The sequence below is a fragment of the Perognathus longimembris genome, chromosome 5 (assembly GCF_023159225.1).
Source record: "Perognathus longimembris pacificus isolate PPM17 chromosome 5, ASM2315922v1, whole genome shotgun sequence".
NCBI classification, from domain to species: domain Eukaryota; kingdom Metazoa; phylum Chordata; class Mammalia; order Rodentia; family Heteromyidae; genus Perognathus; species Perognathus longimembris.
In genome coordinates, this window is record NC_063165.1 from 32,775,763 (window position 1) to 32,792,717 (window position 16,955).

Sequence of the window (16,955 nt, forward strand, 5' to 3'; positions counted from 1 at the left end):
TCTCTAGGCTACCATTTTGCGGGGCTGTTCTGAAACTCAGTGGTTCGAGGGCGGGGCCGTGACGTCTTTGGCGTGGTTTGCCAGAGAGGCCGCGGCGGGGAAAATGGCGGACGGGAAGGCGGGAGAGGAGAAGCCTGAAAAGCCGCAGCGAACTGGAGCCTCCGGAGGTGAACACAACCCCAACGTCGCGGGCTGCGGGGGATACTGCGGACCTTTCTTTGAGCTCCCCGGGGTGGGGGGTGGGGAGTCAGATAGAACAAGAACGGGCAGATATGGCGCTCACTCGACTAGCTGTGGGCCCCGCGGAGCCCCGGGCACGCCCGGTGAGGCTCGCTGGGGAACCAGGCCCGACGTCGCCTTCTTGTCAGAGGACAGGGGCGGCCATCGCCTGTTCACCTCCGAGATTCTGAGGAGGCCCCGATTCTGAGGAGAAAGGACGTGGGCGCCAGAAAGGGAGACTTAAATTAGGACCGGGAGTGGCGGTGTAGGGACCGCTAACGCCATACCGGTGACGAACACACATAAAATACACTCACCGGACACGCTCCTCACAACCACGCCACGCACACAACCACACAGCCACGAAGCACTAGCCACCTCGTAGTGGCCGTGGGCACTGGCGGAAGGCCGAGTTTCCGAAGATGCGGGCCTCTCGGTTACACGTAGGAGGGAATTAGGCCGAACGCTCCCCCTAGGCCGAGGCTGGGGGCGACCCCTGCAGTTCCCCTCCTCCCCTTTCTTTTTAAGCGGGGTTGGGCAGGGGACGGTGGGCAGGAGGGCTGCTAGGTAGGTGTCTAGGGTCAGGGTCTGATTGCCTTTCTTTGAAGCAATTATCTCTTCTTAGCCTCCTACCACTGGCCTGGTGTTTAGGTGGTTAGTGTGGCTTTCCATATTTTGTTACCATATTGAGCTCAGGTTACAGGTTATCTTTGCTCCCTCCTTCCCCCTCCGCCCCCACCACCACCTTGACTTTGGGTCTTAGGCATTCAGGAAAAGAAACAAGTAATCTCCCCAGCTCCCTCCTGCTGCTTTGTCAGGAGACTAGTGACTTCAACACGAGCCAGCTGATCGTGTTGTTTAAAAGGTCTTAATATTCTCTATTCTGACTCCCTTAGTCTTGTCCCTGAAAGTATTTAGTAATAAAAAATATAGCCAATTAAAAGCACATGAAAGTAAATAGTGGGACCTATTAGCGTTTCAGTATGAATTTTTGTGGCAACAAGAATTAATGAAGATAAAATGAACCCACCCAGAATTACTAATTTTTAAATATGTACGGTACTTTCAGTTGAGCTGAAAATGAAATTCCTTTTACCCTTTATTAATCTAGTAAAATTATGAAAACAATTTTAGGCATCTAATACTTATTTTTGAGGTTTTTCTCACCACCAAAAATTTTTTTGCCTTAGAAATTGTAGAAAAAAGATCATATAAGAACCTACAATTAATTTAAGATACAGATCTGTAGCTCACAGAATCCTATATAGATTTGATTTCAAGGTCATCTTTTTAACTTCCAGAAGAGCAAAGATGTTTAATGTATTGGCAAATGTACCTTGATGTGTCAGCAGAAATCCACTGTATATTTTACCTCTCTTTTACTTGAAGCGTATTAGTTCTACAGCATGAATACTAATTTTTTACCATTTTAATAGCAGTTGTATAAAATGTGTAGAGAAATTATCTTTTTGTTGGTAATATAGAATGATGAATATCCCTTAATTTCTACATAATTTACTTGTTTCCTTAATGAGAAACTACTGCTGTTATATGTAACCCCCCTTTTTTGGTCTTGGTGCTTGAACTCTGGGCCTGAGCACTGCCCCTGAGCTCTTTAGTGTAAGGCTAGCTCTCTACCACTTGTGCCACAGCACCACTTTTGATTTTCTGATGATTAATTGAAGATCACAGACTTTCCTGTCCAGGCTGCCTTTGAACCAAGATCCTCCAGTCTTAGCCTTCTGAGGATTACTGGCGTCAGCCACTGTCTTCCAGCATGCGTAATCCATTTTTCTTTCTTTTTGGTACTGGGGATCAAACCCAGGACGTTGCACTTGCGCAAGTGCTTTGCCACTGAGCTACATCCCAGCCCTGTGTAATCCATTTTTGAGTGTCAGTTTTTGACTTTTTGTTTGTGTGTTTTGGCACTACTGTGGTGCCTGCTTCCTAGGTAGGCACTCTACCATTTGAGTCACACCTCCAGCCCTTTTTACTTTTATTCCTTTTACTTTTATTTACTTTTATTACTTTCATACTTTATCCCTCCCAGCTAACATACCTTCTGTTTTCACTTTCTCTGTGGCTGAGATGACGGATTGTAGATCACCGTGCCCAGTTATTTTTTGGGTTAAGGTATGGCCAACACCTTGTCAACAAAATTTGATTAATAAAAAATAAAAATAAAGTTAAAAACAAAACAGAACCATGAAAAAAAAATTCTTAAGATATGGTCTCAGAAACTTTTTGCCTGAACTAGCCTTTAACTATGATCATTTGGATCTCAGCCTCCCAAGTAGCTAAGCTTACAGGTGTAGACACCATGCCTGGCACATGTCAGCTATTTTTAGTGAAATTGTGCATTAAGATATTTGATCCATTCATGTCCCTAATTGACAGGTTTGTGGCAAACAGTCATTGAAAGAAAAAAAAGGAAGAAAGGATGGTCATGTTGGTCCTGCGTGCTTACCTAGAGACTTCCTATTTCTTTTTCCTGCAGAACAATCTACTTTAAGTTGCAAATATAAGTTGCTTGTTTTGGCTTTTATTGGTACTGGGGATTAAACTCCAGCCTGGCATATGCTAATGACTGTTCTACTACAATGTACCTCTAGCCTTTTTTTTTTTGGCCAGTCCTGTGGCTTGGACTCAGGGCCTGAGCACTGTCTCTGGCTTCTTGTATATGTGGTGCTGGGGAATTGAACCCAGTGCCTCATGTATAGGAGGCAAGCACTCTTGCCACTAGGCCATATCCCCAGCCCCTGTACCTCTAGCCTTAAAAGTGGGTTTTCTCTTCTTGGGTTTTTTTTTTTGTTTTTTTTTTTTTTTGGTGAGTAGATTATTTCCTTTGTTAAAATTTATGTCTATGGGAGAAGCCATTTAAATTCTGTTTTCACTTAACAGAGTAAGGCTTTGAGTAGATTTTTGTTCCTTTTTGTTTAAATTTATGAGATTAAACAAAAGGAGAAGAGCTGCTTATATGTAATCATAGCCATTTTAAATTTTTAAAGGTTATGCTAAGAATTACTTCAATGGATATTTTCTGTGCCAGAAACATGTAGGTTCTTGAATATATACTGCTTTAAGCTGTATACTAGTCTTGTTAGCTCTGTGCCTCTTCCCCCTTTATTTAAATTTTCAGCTAAACTAGCTTCCAGAATGCAAATAAGTCACAGAAGAGTACTTTTATGGATTTCACACTTTCTTTTTAGGTTTCTTTTTAGGTTTAGTTGTCACAGAGCTAGCTGTCATATCTTCCCATCTTAGTCTGTTGTTTATTCCATTTTGCCTTCTTAAATGTTTTGTGTACTTTGCTACATTACTAAATAAGATATATATGGGAAAAAAGCACATAAACCTTATGGCACACTAAGAAATGATAACTGTGCATCCACCTTGTTCCCTCCTTTTGTACTCCTGTCTCTTTGTTGAAGATTAAATCTGATCCAAAGATAATGAGATTTTAAAGTTGCTTTGTAAATCTAACAAAGCAAAGCCATTTTTTTCCTGTGGCCAAAAATAAATTGCTTGCTAGATCTGAAATCATTGATGTGTAAAAATGACCTTATAAGTGTATCTTCAGTGTGGACCTGGGTGTGGGCAGGCAGTCTGTAGTTTGCATCTTCCAGTGATAAGAATATAAATAAGGATAAAAATGAGTTTCTACCAGTTGATTATAAATGAATTCTAGATAAATTCTCCCATTTCCCTTCTGTTGATACTTTTTTCTTTAGCAATCTCCAGAGAAATATTTTTAGCAAAATAGGATTAGGTAAAATAATATATAAATAAGAATAAAAATGAGTTTCTACCAGTTGATTATAAATGAATTCTAGATAAATTCTCCCATTTCCCTTCTGTTGATACTTTTTTCTTTAGCAATCTCCAGAGAAATATTTTTAGCATAATGGGATTAGGTAAAATAATACTGCATTCCATTTTTTTAGCATATATAGGTTCAACTAGTTGGTACATTTAATGTTGTTAATATATAACAATAGTAAGATTTTTTTCTCCTGCTTTCATTTTTCTAATTAAGAAGAAATAGGCTTTGAAAGAACTGGAAATCTATTCCATTTATTGCTCATTGATCAAAGAGGAGAGTTACAATCAAGTCTTTCTTCTATTTGTTTTGATGGGGTTTTTTTCATTTCTGTTTGCACAGTGTGCTGTGCGTGTACAGACTGTTTCTTTATGTAAAGCCACTGCATTTTCTCTGTGTATATTCAGTTTTAACTGTGCTTATCAGAAAGTATTTATTGTTTTGGTTTTACTATTGAATGGTATACTTTATTAAAACGTAGTAGAATGCAGGGGGGAAATCAACATTTTCCCCCTTTTATACAGGATCTCTTATCCTAGAATGGCTTAAACTCCAATCCTCCTGCCTCTGCTTCCTTAGTGCCAGCTTAAAGGCTAGAGCCACCACCACCACCTAGTAAATTTTAAATTATAAACTTAGACTTTGAGAAAACTATCATACTCTTTGTTTTCATTAAGGATTTTTTTTATTTCTTATATTGGGTTCTGCATTTATCTTTTAATAGCATTTTCAGTTTTTAACTCTTGTAGTGTTTTTACAATTTTACTTATAAATAGTATCTCAAGCAACTATTTCAAGATAGCTCTTGGAAATAAAATTCCCAACCTTAATCCTGTTTATGTCCCTCCCCTGTGCTATTATTATATCATTCACCCTTTGTCCAAAGAGAGTAGCTTGTCTTTTGTTTAAGAAAAATCAAATGTTCAAGTTAAAGTACATATTGCTGAACAGTAATGATGGCACATTTGTAATTTCATCTATCAGGAGGCTGAAACAGAAGGATCACAAGCTAAAAGACCAGTTTGGGCTACCTAACAAGACCCTGTCTCAAAACCTAAAAGAGAGATGGGAGCATATAGCTCAGATGGAGAGCTTTTCTGGCATGGTGAGAGCCTATTTTTAATCCCCAGAAACATGGGTGCTTTTTTTTGTTTCTTTGGGGTTTTTTTTGCCAGTCTTGGGGCATGAACTCAGTTGCTCAAGGTTAGCACTCTGCCACTTGAGCCTCAGCGCCACTGCTGGCCTTTTCCAAATATGTGGTGCTGAGGATTGAAACCCTAGGCTTCATGTATAGGAGGCAAGCACTCTTGCCACTAGGCCATATTCCCAGCCCCCCAGGTGCTTCTTAATCTAGTGATTCTATCATTTTTATTTATCTATTTTTTTTCTTTTGGACTCAGGGCTTGAGCACTGTCCCTGGCTTCTTTTTGCTCAAGGCTAGCACTCTGCCATTTGAGCCACAGTACTACTTCTGGCCATTTTCTATATATGTGGTGCTGGGGTATCGAACCCAGGGCTTCATGTATATGAGGCAAGCACCCTTGCCAGGAGGCCATATTCTCAGCCCCTGATCCTATCATTTTTAGATCAAGATTTACAGCTGTGGTCTTTTAATCCTTTGTCTATATGTTTGATTTTTTTTTCCTCTCTCCCTAATCCAGCTTTCAGTCTTATTTTCTAACCTACTGTCTCTTCAAAAAGTAAACTCTTGAGATTAGAGGTGTGACTCAGTTGGTAGAACACTAGCCAATAAGCAACAGCAGCAGCAGGTAACAAGTTTGAGTCCCAGTCTCAGACCTTTAAAAAAAACAAAAAGGAAAGGGAAAGTAAAACTTTATTATAATAGAAAATTTTCTTTAGAGTGACAATCAGGGAAAGAAAATACAATTGTTAACACTTAGCCAGTTTCTGTCTTACCACCCAGCATGTTCTTAGTTTTAATCATATTATGACCTATAGCATTCAGAATATGACTTCACCATTGACTCAATGCAAATGCAAGCAAAATAACTGAGACATACTGCCTTTCCAGTGTGTGTGTGTACACTTACTTGAAATTTTAGTTCATTTCTCCTGAGAGAAAGTCTTAGGTAAACCAAGGCTCTTGAGGGTAGCTTGAAACCAATGATAACCTACCTTTCAGAGTAGAATAAAATTACTCAAAAAGACACTTGAAAGTCCTTGAAGATCTTACTTGATTGAGGTTGTAGTAGATGTACAACAAGGGACACATTAACTCAAGAAAATACATTATAGTTTGGGTGATAATGATTCTATTCATTGCTAGGTATTTTGTATACATAGTAGTACATTATTGAGAATATTAGATGGTTAGCAGAATGTATTACCTTGCCACATGATTGTTCACATACTACTTTGTAGAAAGTAGTTTACATAAATCTTAATTTCTAAAAACTGAAATGCCACAAATAACCAGATTGTCAACTTTTATAATAGCGTTTAGTTGAAGGGTCTTACTTTTTGTGAACTCTGTGTTTATAATTTAAATTGCTCTGTATTTTATGCTAGTTAATTCATGGGAACCTCTTCTACTGCCACAAAATCTCAGTTCCTGCTATATACTCTAACAGTGGAAGAGACTGTTGGGTCAGTAGGTGACAACTGCAGAGGTATCTTCCTTATAACGATGCTTTTTGAGGTTGCTGCTCCCATCAATCTGCTCAGTAAAAATAGCTCATCTTGGTAAGTTGTTTCGACTTCACCAGGACCTGAAGAAGAAGCAGAAAAACCTGTGAAAACTAAGACTGTTTCTTCCAGTAATGGAGGGGAAAGTTCCAGTCGCAGCGCTGAGAAGCGATCAGCTGAAGAAGAAGCTGCAGACCTCCCAACAAAACCTACAAAGATCTCCAAGTTTGGATTTGCCATAGGTAGTCAGACAACAAAGAAAGCATCAGCCATATCCATCAAACTTGGATCAACTGTAAGTTATCATTATATGTATGATGTTTGTAATGCAGTCTTTGCTTTGGAAATTAAATTTTAACTATAAAAAGTTAGGTTGCTTGTTTAATGTAGAAATTTAACATTAAGTATTTAAGAAGTAATCAGCATGTGGTTTGGAAAGGTCTACAATAATTCTATCTCAGTAAACAGTTTAAGAAAACAGATTTGGAATAGTAGAACTAATGCTACAGAAAATATGTGATTTATTTATATAGTAACAGAATTTTTGTAAGTTAAGCAAAATCTCAAAGCTTGTGTGAAATGGTTTGTTTTGTATTTAATCTCTCTGTCAGTAATATTAAGAATACATATCCTCGGGCTGGTAATATGGTCTAGTGGCAAGAGTGCTTGCCTCATATACATGAAGCCCTGGGTTTGATTCCCCAGCGCCACATATATAGAAAATGGCCAGAAGTGGTGCTGTGGCTCAAGTGGCAGAGTACTAGCCTTGAGCATAAAGAAGCCAGGGACAGTGCTCAGACCCTGAGTACAAGGCTCAGGACTGGCAAAAAAAAAAAAAAAAAAGAATACATATCCTTGAATGTAGCTCAGTAGTAGAGCATTGAAGAGGTAGGTCCTACCACTACCACACACAAAAATGATAACAATATCTCTAGAAATATTCGTTTATTAGTATTGGGGATATATTATTTGATAAGGAATTCCTGATTAGCTTTATATCTACTAATGAAAATTGAGTCCTATGAACTTTGCAGAGTGGGGGGAGAAGACAAGATGGGACAGAGAGATTGAAACATGTTCCTGAGATCCTTGGGGGTAGAGCTAGGTATAAGCCACCAGCGCCTAGTTCTATGAATTTTTTTTGTGTGTTTGTGTACTGGAGCTGAGTGTTGTCACTGAACTTTTGTGCTCAAGGTTAGCACTCTACCATTTGAGCCATATCTCCACTTTTCACTTTTTGGTGGTTAATTGGAGATTAGAGTCTCCTGGACTTTGCTTTCCTGGGCTGGCTTGCAATCACAATTCTAAGATTAACAATGAAACCTCTAAAAATATTTGAATTTAGTATTTTCATTGATGCTTACTAAACCATAGACCTTCTGGAAGTATCTGAGATATACTAAGTTGAACTTTATGAAGTTCTGGCTATTTGTTTCTAACCTACACTGTGACAGTTGCACATAATACTTACCAAACATATATTTTATTTAAGAAAAATACTTGATAGTTTTTTATTATTAGCATCAGGAAATAATTACAGTTTTTTTGTTTTGTTTTGTTTTGTTTTTGCCAGTCCTGGGCCTTGAATTCAGGGCCTGAGCACTGTACCTGGCTTCTTTTTGCTCAAGGCTAGCACTCTACCACTTGAGCCACAGCGCCACTTCTGGCCTTTTTCTGTATATGTGGTGCTGAGGAACCGAACCCAGGGTTTCATGTATATGAGGCAAGCACTTTATCACTAGGCCATATTCCCAGCCACATAATTACTGTTTTGTGAGAAGAGAAAAACACTTCTTTATTCATGTGTTTTGTAGAAGATTTAGGCCAGGAGCAGGTGGCTCACATCTGTAATCCTAGCTACTCAGGAGGCTGAGATCTGAGGATTGTGATTCAAAACCAGGCTGGGCAGAGTGAGATATCTTCAGTTAACCAGCAAAAAGCTGGAAGTAAGAGCTGACTCAAGTGGTAAGAGGTAAACTTAATTGAAAACTGTAAGGAATATTGTTCAGTCTCAGAGTTTAATCGCCTCTATTGGTACAAAAGATTAAAAAAAGGAATTGGGCTGAACAAAAGACATTGCACTTGTGTTATAATGGTATTTTTCTATGTTTCTGTGTTTCTTCTGATTTTTTAAAATTTTGTGTTCAAAGTATGAGTTACCTGGTACTTTATAAAGATGTATACACTGAGCAGCATACGTTTGTTTATTTATTTGTTTGTTTGTTTATTTATTTATTTATTGGCCAGTCCTGGGCCTTGGACTCAGGGCCTGAGCACTGTCCCTGGCTTCTTTTTGCTCAAGGCTAGCACTCTGCCACTTGAGCCACAGCACCCCTTCTGGCCGTTTTCTATATATATGGTGCTGGGGAATTGAACCCAGGGCTTCATGTATACAAGGCAAGCACTCTTGCCACTAGGCCATATCCCCAGCCCTAATTTTTTGATAACATAATAATTACATAATCTCAGGCCTAATCCCCTTGATGATCTTACTGCATTTGGTCTTCTCCCTGAATCCAAATCACTACTTTTTCTGATTTGTTGACAGTAATTACTGATCCTTTGAAGTAGAAGGCAAAACTTCATAAGTCTGTTTTTACAAAATAAACTTCAATCTTCTTGGACTGAGGTGTAGGATGTGAAAAAGATAGTTGATAGTTTTGGTTATATGATGTGAAATAAAGTATATCAACCAATACTTAATTGTGTCTTATAACATTAAATATTTGAGACTGCTTTAAAAGAGAAAAGGATATTTTTAGAATTGTTATACATTCTAAGTTAACTCTTTTTTTCTTCCTTTTTTAATGCTAATCCTGGAGCTTGAACTTGGTGCTTGGGCCCATCCCTGAGCTTCTTTTGTTCAAGGCTAGTGCTCTACCACTTGAGGCAGAACTCTACTTCCCTGCCTTTTTGGGGGGTAGTTTATTGTAAATAAAGAGTCTCCCAGACTTCCCTGCCTGGCTTGGGTCTTCAGATCTCAGTTGCCCGAGTAGCTAGGATTATAGGCGTAAGCCACTTTGCTTTTTATTCTTTTAAAAAATGAGGAAGGAGAGAGGAGGGGTAGTGTTGTTCTGTTTCAACAGGATGAAAGATTTTACTGGTGAACTGATATTCCATTAAACACGCACAAAAAAAGCATTTCATATAGCTGCAAAGAATTTCATGCATTTCACATAATGTAGGGTTTTCTTGTTGGTTAGGAATAATAAAACATGTTTTAATTGTTATCATATACAAGAAAGTATTAGTATACAGTAGTTGTACAATGGGTTTTTGTTCTGCTATTTCAATATGTGCCTACAAATAGTCTGGTTCACTTACTCATTCTCTCACTTTCCTTTGTTCTTTTCTTCCTAAAACAATGGCATTCAGATAAACTACTTAATCCATATTCTTCCTCATTCACCCTTTCTTAGCCATCCTTCCTCTAGTATCCTCCCCGAGCCAGAACATGTAAGTTAAAAAAAAATTGGACTGGGAATGTGGCTTAGCAGTAGAGTGCTTGCCCAGCATGCATGAAACCCTGTGTTCACTTCCTCAGTAACACATACATAGAAAAGGCCAGAAGTGGCACTGTGGTTCTAGTGATAGAGTGCTAGCCTTGAGCAAAAAGCTCAGGGACACTGCCCAGGCCCTGAGTCCATCAAGCCCTAGTACTGGCCAAAAAACAACAACAAAAACCATGTAGATGTTAAGGGAGCCATGGAATCATTATAGTGAATCTAGAAAATTAAATACATTGGTATTTGGTATCTTAGAAGCATCCATCCATCTCCTCCCACCTTCTCTTATGGGAATTGAACCAAAGCCTCATGTTTATTTGCCAGATAAGCATTCAAGCATGTTTGAAAAGAATGACAGGCAAACACAGATTCATACTCCAGGACAGTATCCTCAGGCCTGGAAATGGTCTCTTTAGCAGTAGTCCAGTCAAGTAATACTAGGAGCCTTGACTTTGTAATATATAATACAAGGAGGAGAATCGATCTATTCAATATAAAAATGATCAGTAGGATCTTAAAAGATCAAGGAAGTTTTCTGGCATGATTACTTATGACTGCTATAGTACCCATGGAATTCTTAGGTGGAGCTGTCCAGTAGACAGATGGCAGCTTGTTTGAGGTAAGCAAGAGAATTTGTTAGGTAAAAACACTGGGTACTCACGCCCTTAGTCCAAGCTATACAGGAGGCTGAGATCTGAGGTTCATGGTTCAAAGCCAATCCAGACAGGAAAGTCTGTTAACCACAAAAAAAAAAAACAAACCAACCAGATGTGGCTCAAGTGGTAGAGCACCAGCCTTGAGCAAAAAAGCTTAGGACAGTGGCCAGGCGCCGAGTTCAGTCCTCAGGAACAGTGCACATGTATGTACATACACACATATACACATACCCTTCAAAATGATTAAAATTGACAATAGAAGGAAAAGTCACTGACAGTATAGCCCTAGGTGTGTGTCTGTATCTTGAATGAGAAGCAACAGAGAAAGGAGACAAAACAGTTCGTAGAAGCTAAAGAGGGTATTTTCAGAAAGGAGCTGTGACTAAAACCAAGTACAACATTCTAGTTGATGGTGACCATACCAAAAATAATTTCAACTAAATGTTGCTGGTAGAGCCAGATTGCAATAAAATGTAGGCCAAGTGTGATAGTAAGAACAATTAAAGTTATACAAAAAGATGAAATAGATAAAACTTGGTTAAAGATCAACTGGTGGAAAGGTAACTAGTAAAGAACAACATGTTTTCAGGATAATGCTGCTAATTTTAATGTTTGTATGGGAGAGGATTATGGTCATTTTCTCTTACATTATTAAGCAAGCTTGTACAAATGTTACTTACATTGTATTTTGTTTAATATGTTACTTCCTCAGAAGCCCAAGGAAACTGTTCCAACTCTTGCTCCAAAAACCCTTTCAGTAGCAGCAGCTTTTAATGAAGATGAAGATGTAAGTTAATACCTTCTTATTTCACTTTAACAAGTCCTTAAGAAAAAGTTAATGTCAAATTGTAGTTTGTATTTATGGTATTGGTGGAACTTCTTTAGCAAACTTCTTGGCAACACCTACAAAAATTGGATGATTATGTTTTCTTATTTACTTTGTTGTAAGTTTATTTAAAATACTGATTACTTTTAGGCAAGAAGCTTATGAACTAAATGGACAAGTGCTTATTATGATTAGTAATAGGTGCTAGAAAGCATGCAAAAATCAAAATTCATTACTGGTATCCTTAACAATTTTTATAGTGGGGTTTTCCATAATACATAATACTTTTTCAGGTTATAAAAGGCAGTATCCTATATGTAATTCTGCCAGAACTTCTGCTTCAAGAAAAAAAACCACATTCCAGGATGGACTAGAAATGCTTATTACCTATTACCCTGTCAGTCCCAGTTCTCATGTCTTAGTGTTTTGTTTTTTGTTTTGTTTTTTTGGCCAGTCCTGGGCCTTGGACTCAGGGCCTGAGCACTGTCCCTGGCTTCTTCCCGCTCAAGGCTAGCACTCTGCCACTTGAGCCACAGCGCCGCTTCTGGCCGTTTTCTGTATATGTGGTGCTGGGGAATCGAACCTAGGGCCTCGTGTATCCGAGGCAGGCACTCTTGCCACTAGGCTATATCCCCAGCCCTTTGTTTTGTTTTTTGATCAGTCAGTCATGGGGCTTGAACTCAGGCCTGGGAGCTGTCCCTGATATTTTTCACTCAAGGCTAGTGCTCAACTACTTTGAACCACAGCACCACTTCCTATTTTCTGGTGTTTATATGGAGATTAGAGTCTCACAGACTTTCCTGCCCCAGCTGGCTTTGAACCATGATCTCTCAGCTCTCAGTTTCCTGAGCAGCTAGGATTACAGGCATGAGCCACCGTCACCCAGCTTTGATCATGATGTTTGTATTAGGCTTCAACTTTAGAACCTAACTCTCACTTAAGATGTGACCCTATGGTATAACAATTGTTATGGTATAACAATATTAAGGTGGTACATGTTTAATTGTTTCCCAAATGCAACATAGACAGGGATTATACATTCAGATGAAAACCAGCCCCTGGAGTGGAGTAATTGGAGAATATAAGAGAAATAATTACAGTTAAATACTAAAATAGGCAGAAGTGGAGTCTACCAAGGTCTACTTTTGTAAGCTAACACCTAAGTCACAAGTTGCAAGGTAGAAGCGTTTGACTGAGCTGGAGAGTTTTTGTTTTTGCCAATTCTGGAGCTTGGGACTCAGCTTGAGCGCTGTCCCTGGCTTCTTTTTGCTCAAAGCCAGCACTCTACCTCTTAAGCCACAGAGCCTCTTCTGGCTTTTTCTGTTTATGTGGTGCTGAGGAATTGAACCCACAGCTTCATGCATGCGAGGCAAGCACTCTACCATTAAGCCGCATTCCCAGCCCCTGGACTGGAGAGTTTTATAGAATAATACTGGGAAAGAATTACTGTGGCTGTCACTGCATTCTCCCATGGACTTCTGTTTAACTCATTGGTAGTACTGAGGATGAAACTCAGGGCCTTACCCTTGTCAGACAGGTGCTGTACACATTTCTGCCCATTCAAGTTTTCTATATACTAGGCATCATAATATTACAGACATGCTCCTATAGGAACTGAGCCCAATAAGCCAGATTTTTTTAAGTGTAAAATAGGAAGTGAAAATCAGAAGTACTTGAGGAAGTGAATTGTGGGCATTCACAAAAGGAATGGAGACCAGTCACTAGTTGTAGCAGCGTTGGAAGACTTTTACTTTGCTTTTGAGCCCAGGTCCCATTATGTTCTCTGCTTTAGCTTCCTAAGTGTTGGGATTGCAGCACTGTGTGCATTCGAATATGAGAATTGTTTGAATCTGGGGGTTGCTAGGTAAGCACTCTGCCACTTGAAGCACATACCTAGTCCAAGAATAATGAGAGATTTAAAAAAAATGTGACATTTCAATACTTTGATCAGGTGGGATTTATATTGGCACTCACCATCTTAAACATTTATACTTTGTTTAGAACATTTTAAATATTCTTTACTTGCTATTTTTAAATACACAGTTAATTTTTGCCAAGTACTGTTACATTACTATGTAGATAACATTAGGTGATCCTCCTATCTAACTGTAACTGTATCTCTACCTATTATCATTCTTTCCATCTCCCCTGTGAATTTAATAAGTTTGAGTACATTCATTTTCGTTTCCTTACCATTCTTCTTCAGAGTGAGCCAGAGGAAATGCCTCCAGAAGCAAAGATGAGAATGAAGAATATTGGAAGGTATTGTCATAAATATTGGAGATTAACTTAGAACAATGATGAATTACACTGTGTTATTAGTGTTCAGGCTCTTTGTCCTAGCTAAACAATTTTTTAAATTTTTTCTGTGGTCTACATGGTTAATTAGGATCTTAACGATGAGTAGGCCAGGTGCTAGCAGCTAGCACCTGTAATACTGGGTACTCAGGAGACTGCTATCCAAGGATCAAGTTTCCCAAAGCCAGAAGTAGAGCTGCTCAAGTAGTCAGGAACTAGTCTTGAGCAAAAAAGCCCAGAGGGGCTGGGGATATGGCCTAGTGGCAAGAGCGCTTGCCTCATATACAAGAGGCCCTGGGTTCAATTCCCCAGCACCACATATACAGAAAATGGCCAGAAGTGGCGCTGTGGCTCAAGTGGCAGAGTGCTAGCCTTGAGCAAAAAGAAGCCAGGGACAGTGCTCAGGCCCTGAGTCCAAGCCCCAGGACTTGGCCAAAAAAAAAAAGCCCAGAGACAGTACCCAGTCCTTTTGTTCAAGCTCTAGGGCACACACGCACACACATACACATACACAAAGTAAGAACTTGACCAGTCATAAAGAAGAAAATAATAGTGTACCATTATGTGAGCTATTAGTGAACTTACAGTCTGCCCTGGTAGAAGAAAATGAGTATCTTAAGGAGAATGAAACAAAGCAGTTTCTTCTTGGATATAACTTGTGGTTTTGGGGTGTTTTTTTTTTCCAAATAAGATATAGGTATGAGACATGTTCTTGATTTCAAGTTGAAATTTGTATACTTTTCCTCTGTGTAACAGAGAAGTAGCCTTTACTTGCTTGACTTACAATAACTTCCCCACTTGTTTACGCCTGATCTTAAGTATCCAGTACCAAAATAAGTCTAAGAATGTTTCCATTTTCCTCCATTGTTGCTGTTGTCATATAAATGGAATCATTTTTTTTTAAGTTGCCATGTTTGATTTCCAGTTTATATGCATAAATGGATAACTTAGAGGCTGGTTAAGAAAGCTCAACTTGTCAAGCACTGGAGGCTCACACCTGTAATCTTAGCAACTCAGGAAATTACGATTTGAGGATTGCATTTCAAAGCCAGCCCAGGCAGGAAAGTCTGTTAAGACTTTATCTCCAATTAACCACTCCCAAACTGGAAGTAGAACTGTAGCTCAAAGTGGTAGAGCACTAGCCTTGAGCAAAAATAAATAGCTTAGGGACAGGGCCCAGGCCCTGAGTTCAACTTCCATGACTGAAAAGCAAAAAAGCTCAACTTTACCTCAGCCCTCTTTGTTCTCATTTCCACCACATATGACCCTCCAAAGAGCTACATTCTAAATATGTGTGTGTGTGCACACGTGCACACACGTCCTAGGGCTTAAACTTGGGGTCTGGACACTGTCCCTGAGCTTGTCATCCTTTCACAATGGGACCTAAAGTAAGAAGTAGGTCTGATTGATTACCGGAATTAAGTTTAAACTTTTATATATATGATGGATTTTCATATTTTTCCTGTTTTATTTATAAATGTTGATGGCAAGCTGCCAAGGTGAGTTCATAAACCCAGTTAATAAGTTTCATGTACCTGAATATTTTGCACGAGTTTTTGTGTTTTCTGTAATGTTGGGCTTCGCGTGTGCTGGGTAAAGTCTCTACAACTGAGCTGCACCCCTAGCTCTTCGGCAGTGATTTTGCAAACTGTAATAGTTGTTTTGCATCAGAATTAACTTAAACTTTTGTTAAAACATGCTTGGGCGGAGGTCTAGGTCAATGTTAAAGAACTTGTCTATTGACCAGTAGAACAACACAACACAGGAGGCCCTGGAATTCACAGCATTGCAACAAAAGAAAAAGATTGGCTTCTGACTGCTGCCTGGATCTGAACTAGATCCACCTTGAGCGGTATCTGTGGAAAAGATACTTTAAATCTCTGTAGAGGCTTCTGGGGTTCAGCTTGTTAGTTTATAGTACCTGCTAAACTAATATATACTTACGAATTTTAAAATGTAACCCATTTCTTTTTTTTACCACAGGGATACACCAACATCGGCTGGACCAAACTCCTTCAATAAAGGAAAGCATGGGTTTTCTGATAACCAGAAGCTATGGGAACGAAATATAAAATCTCATCTGGGAAATGTCCATGACCAAGACAATTAAATGATGTGTTTTGAAATTGGGGCATGGGGTGGGTGTAAAGTTAAAAGGAACAGTTTCCTTTTTTAAAGAATGGTATAAGACTATCTTTGGAGCCACCTTTTTTTCCTTTCTTTTTTTTTAAGATTGAGTGGTACACTAATAAATGAGAGTTTGAAATTAGATGTAATTTATGTTTTATATACAGATTTCAAGACATTTGCTAATTTTGTAGTTTCATGTGATTAGTTTCCAAAGGCTACAGATAATAAAGAAATCAGAAATGGTACCTTTTTAAGAATTACATATTTTTTTAGAACCAACTATTAGCACATTAAGAGGGAAACAAAAAGTTATTGTCTATTTAAAACTGCAAACAGTTACTCTCCTAACTTAACTCCCTCATTACCTAAACTGTCTGGCTCCTAGGTACAGCCTTATAGAGAGAGGGAGTATTGTATTGAGAGGAAAATGTTACTGGACTATTGACAGAAAGTAAATTTAGATAAAATTAAAACACACCATTGTTTCTTTATGGGCATTTTGTTTCAAGTCATCATATACTAGATAGTGCATTGCTATCAGCAGATACAGTTGCTTACATCTTTAAATTTGAAAAAAAATTATGTGAAGTATTGAGTATTTGCATTAGCCCACTTTAATGGACCTTGTCTATATCAGTCTTCAAATGACCATTTGTTACCAAAGTAAATCAGTATTTTGAATGTGCTTTTGTTAGTTTTTGTTCGTAGTTCCTGTAAGCATTTCCAACAAAACTTGAGCTTGAGGCAAATCATAAGGAAGCTGTTTCTTTTAAAATACAAACCACCACCCAAAACTGAAATGTACATACTACTTAAACATTTGGCTGGTTTTTATTTTCTAAAAGATTTAAACA

At 38.7% G+C, this 16,955-nt stretch overlaps 1 protein-coding gene across 3 annotated transcripts; it reads left to right on the forward strand.

Annotated features, from left to right (window-relative positions):
- Positions 1-31: 31 nt before the first annotated feature.
- LOC125351636 (PEST proteolytic signal containing nuclear protein) lies at positions 32-16,955 on the forward strand. Of its 3 annotated transcripts, XM_048346519.1 has the most exons (6): positions 32-167; positions 6,569-6,742; positions 6,818-6,980; positions 11,560-11,634; positions 13,880-13,935; positions 15,955-16,955. In XM_048346519.1, exons 2-6 carry the CDS (start codon positions 6,576-6,578, stop codon positions 16,079-16,081), a joined length of 588 nt encoding a protein of 195 aa, XP_048202476.1. In that variant the 5' UTR covers positions 32-167; positions 6,569-6,575; the 3' UTR covers positions 16,082-16,955. The 3 variants fall into 3 exon arrangements, with proteins under 3 accessions (XP_048202476.1, XP_048202477.1, XP_048202478.1); XM_048346520.1 differs by lacking the exon at positions 6,569-6,742 and having other exon boundaries at positions 37-167; positions 6,766-6,980; XM_048346521.1 differs by lacking the exon at positions 32-167 and having other exon boundaries at positions 6,576-6,669; positions 6,766-6,980.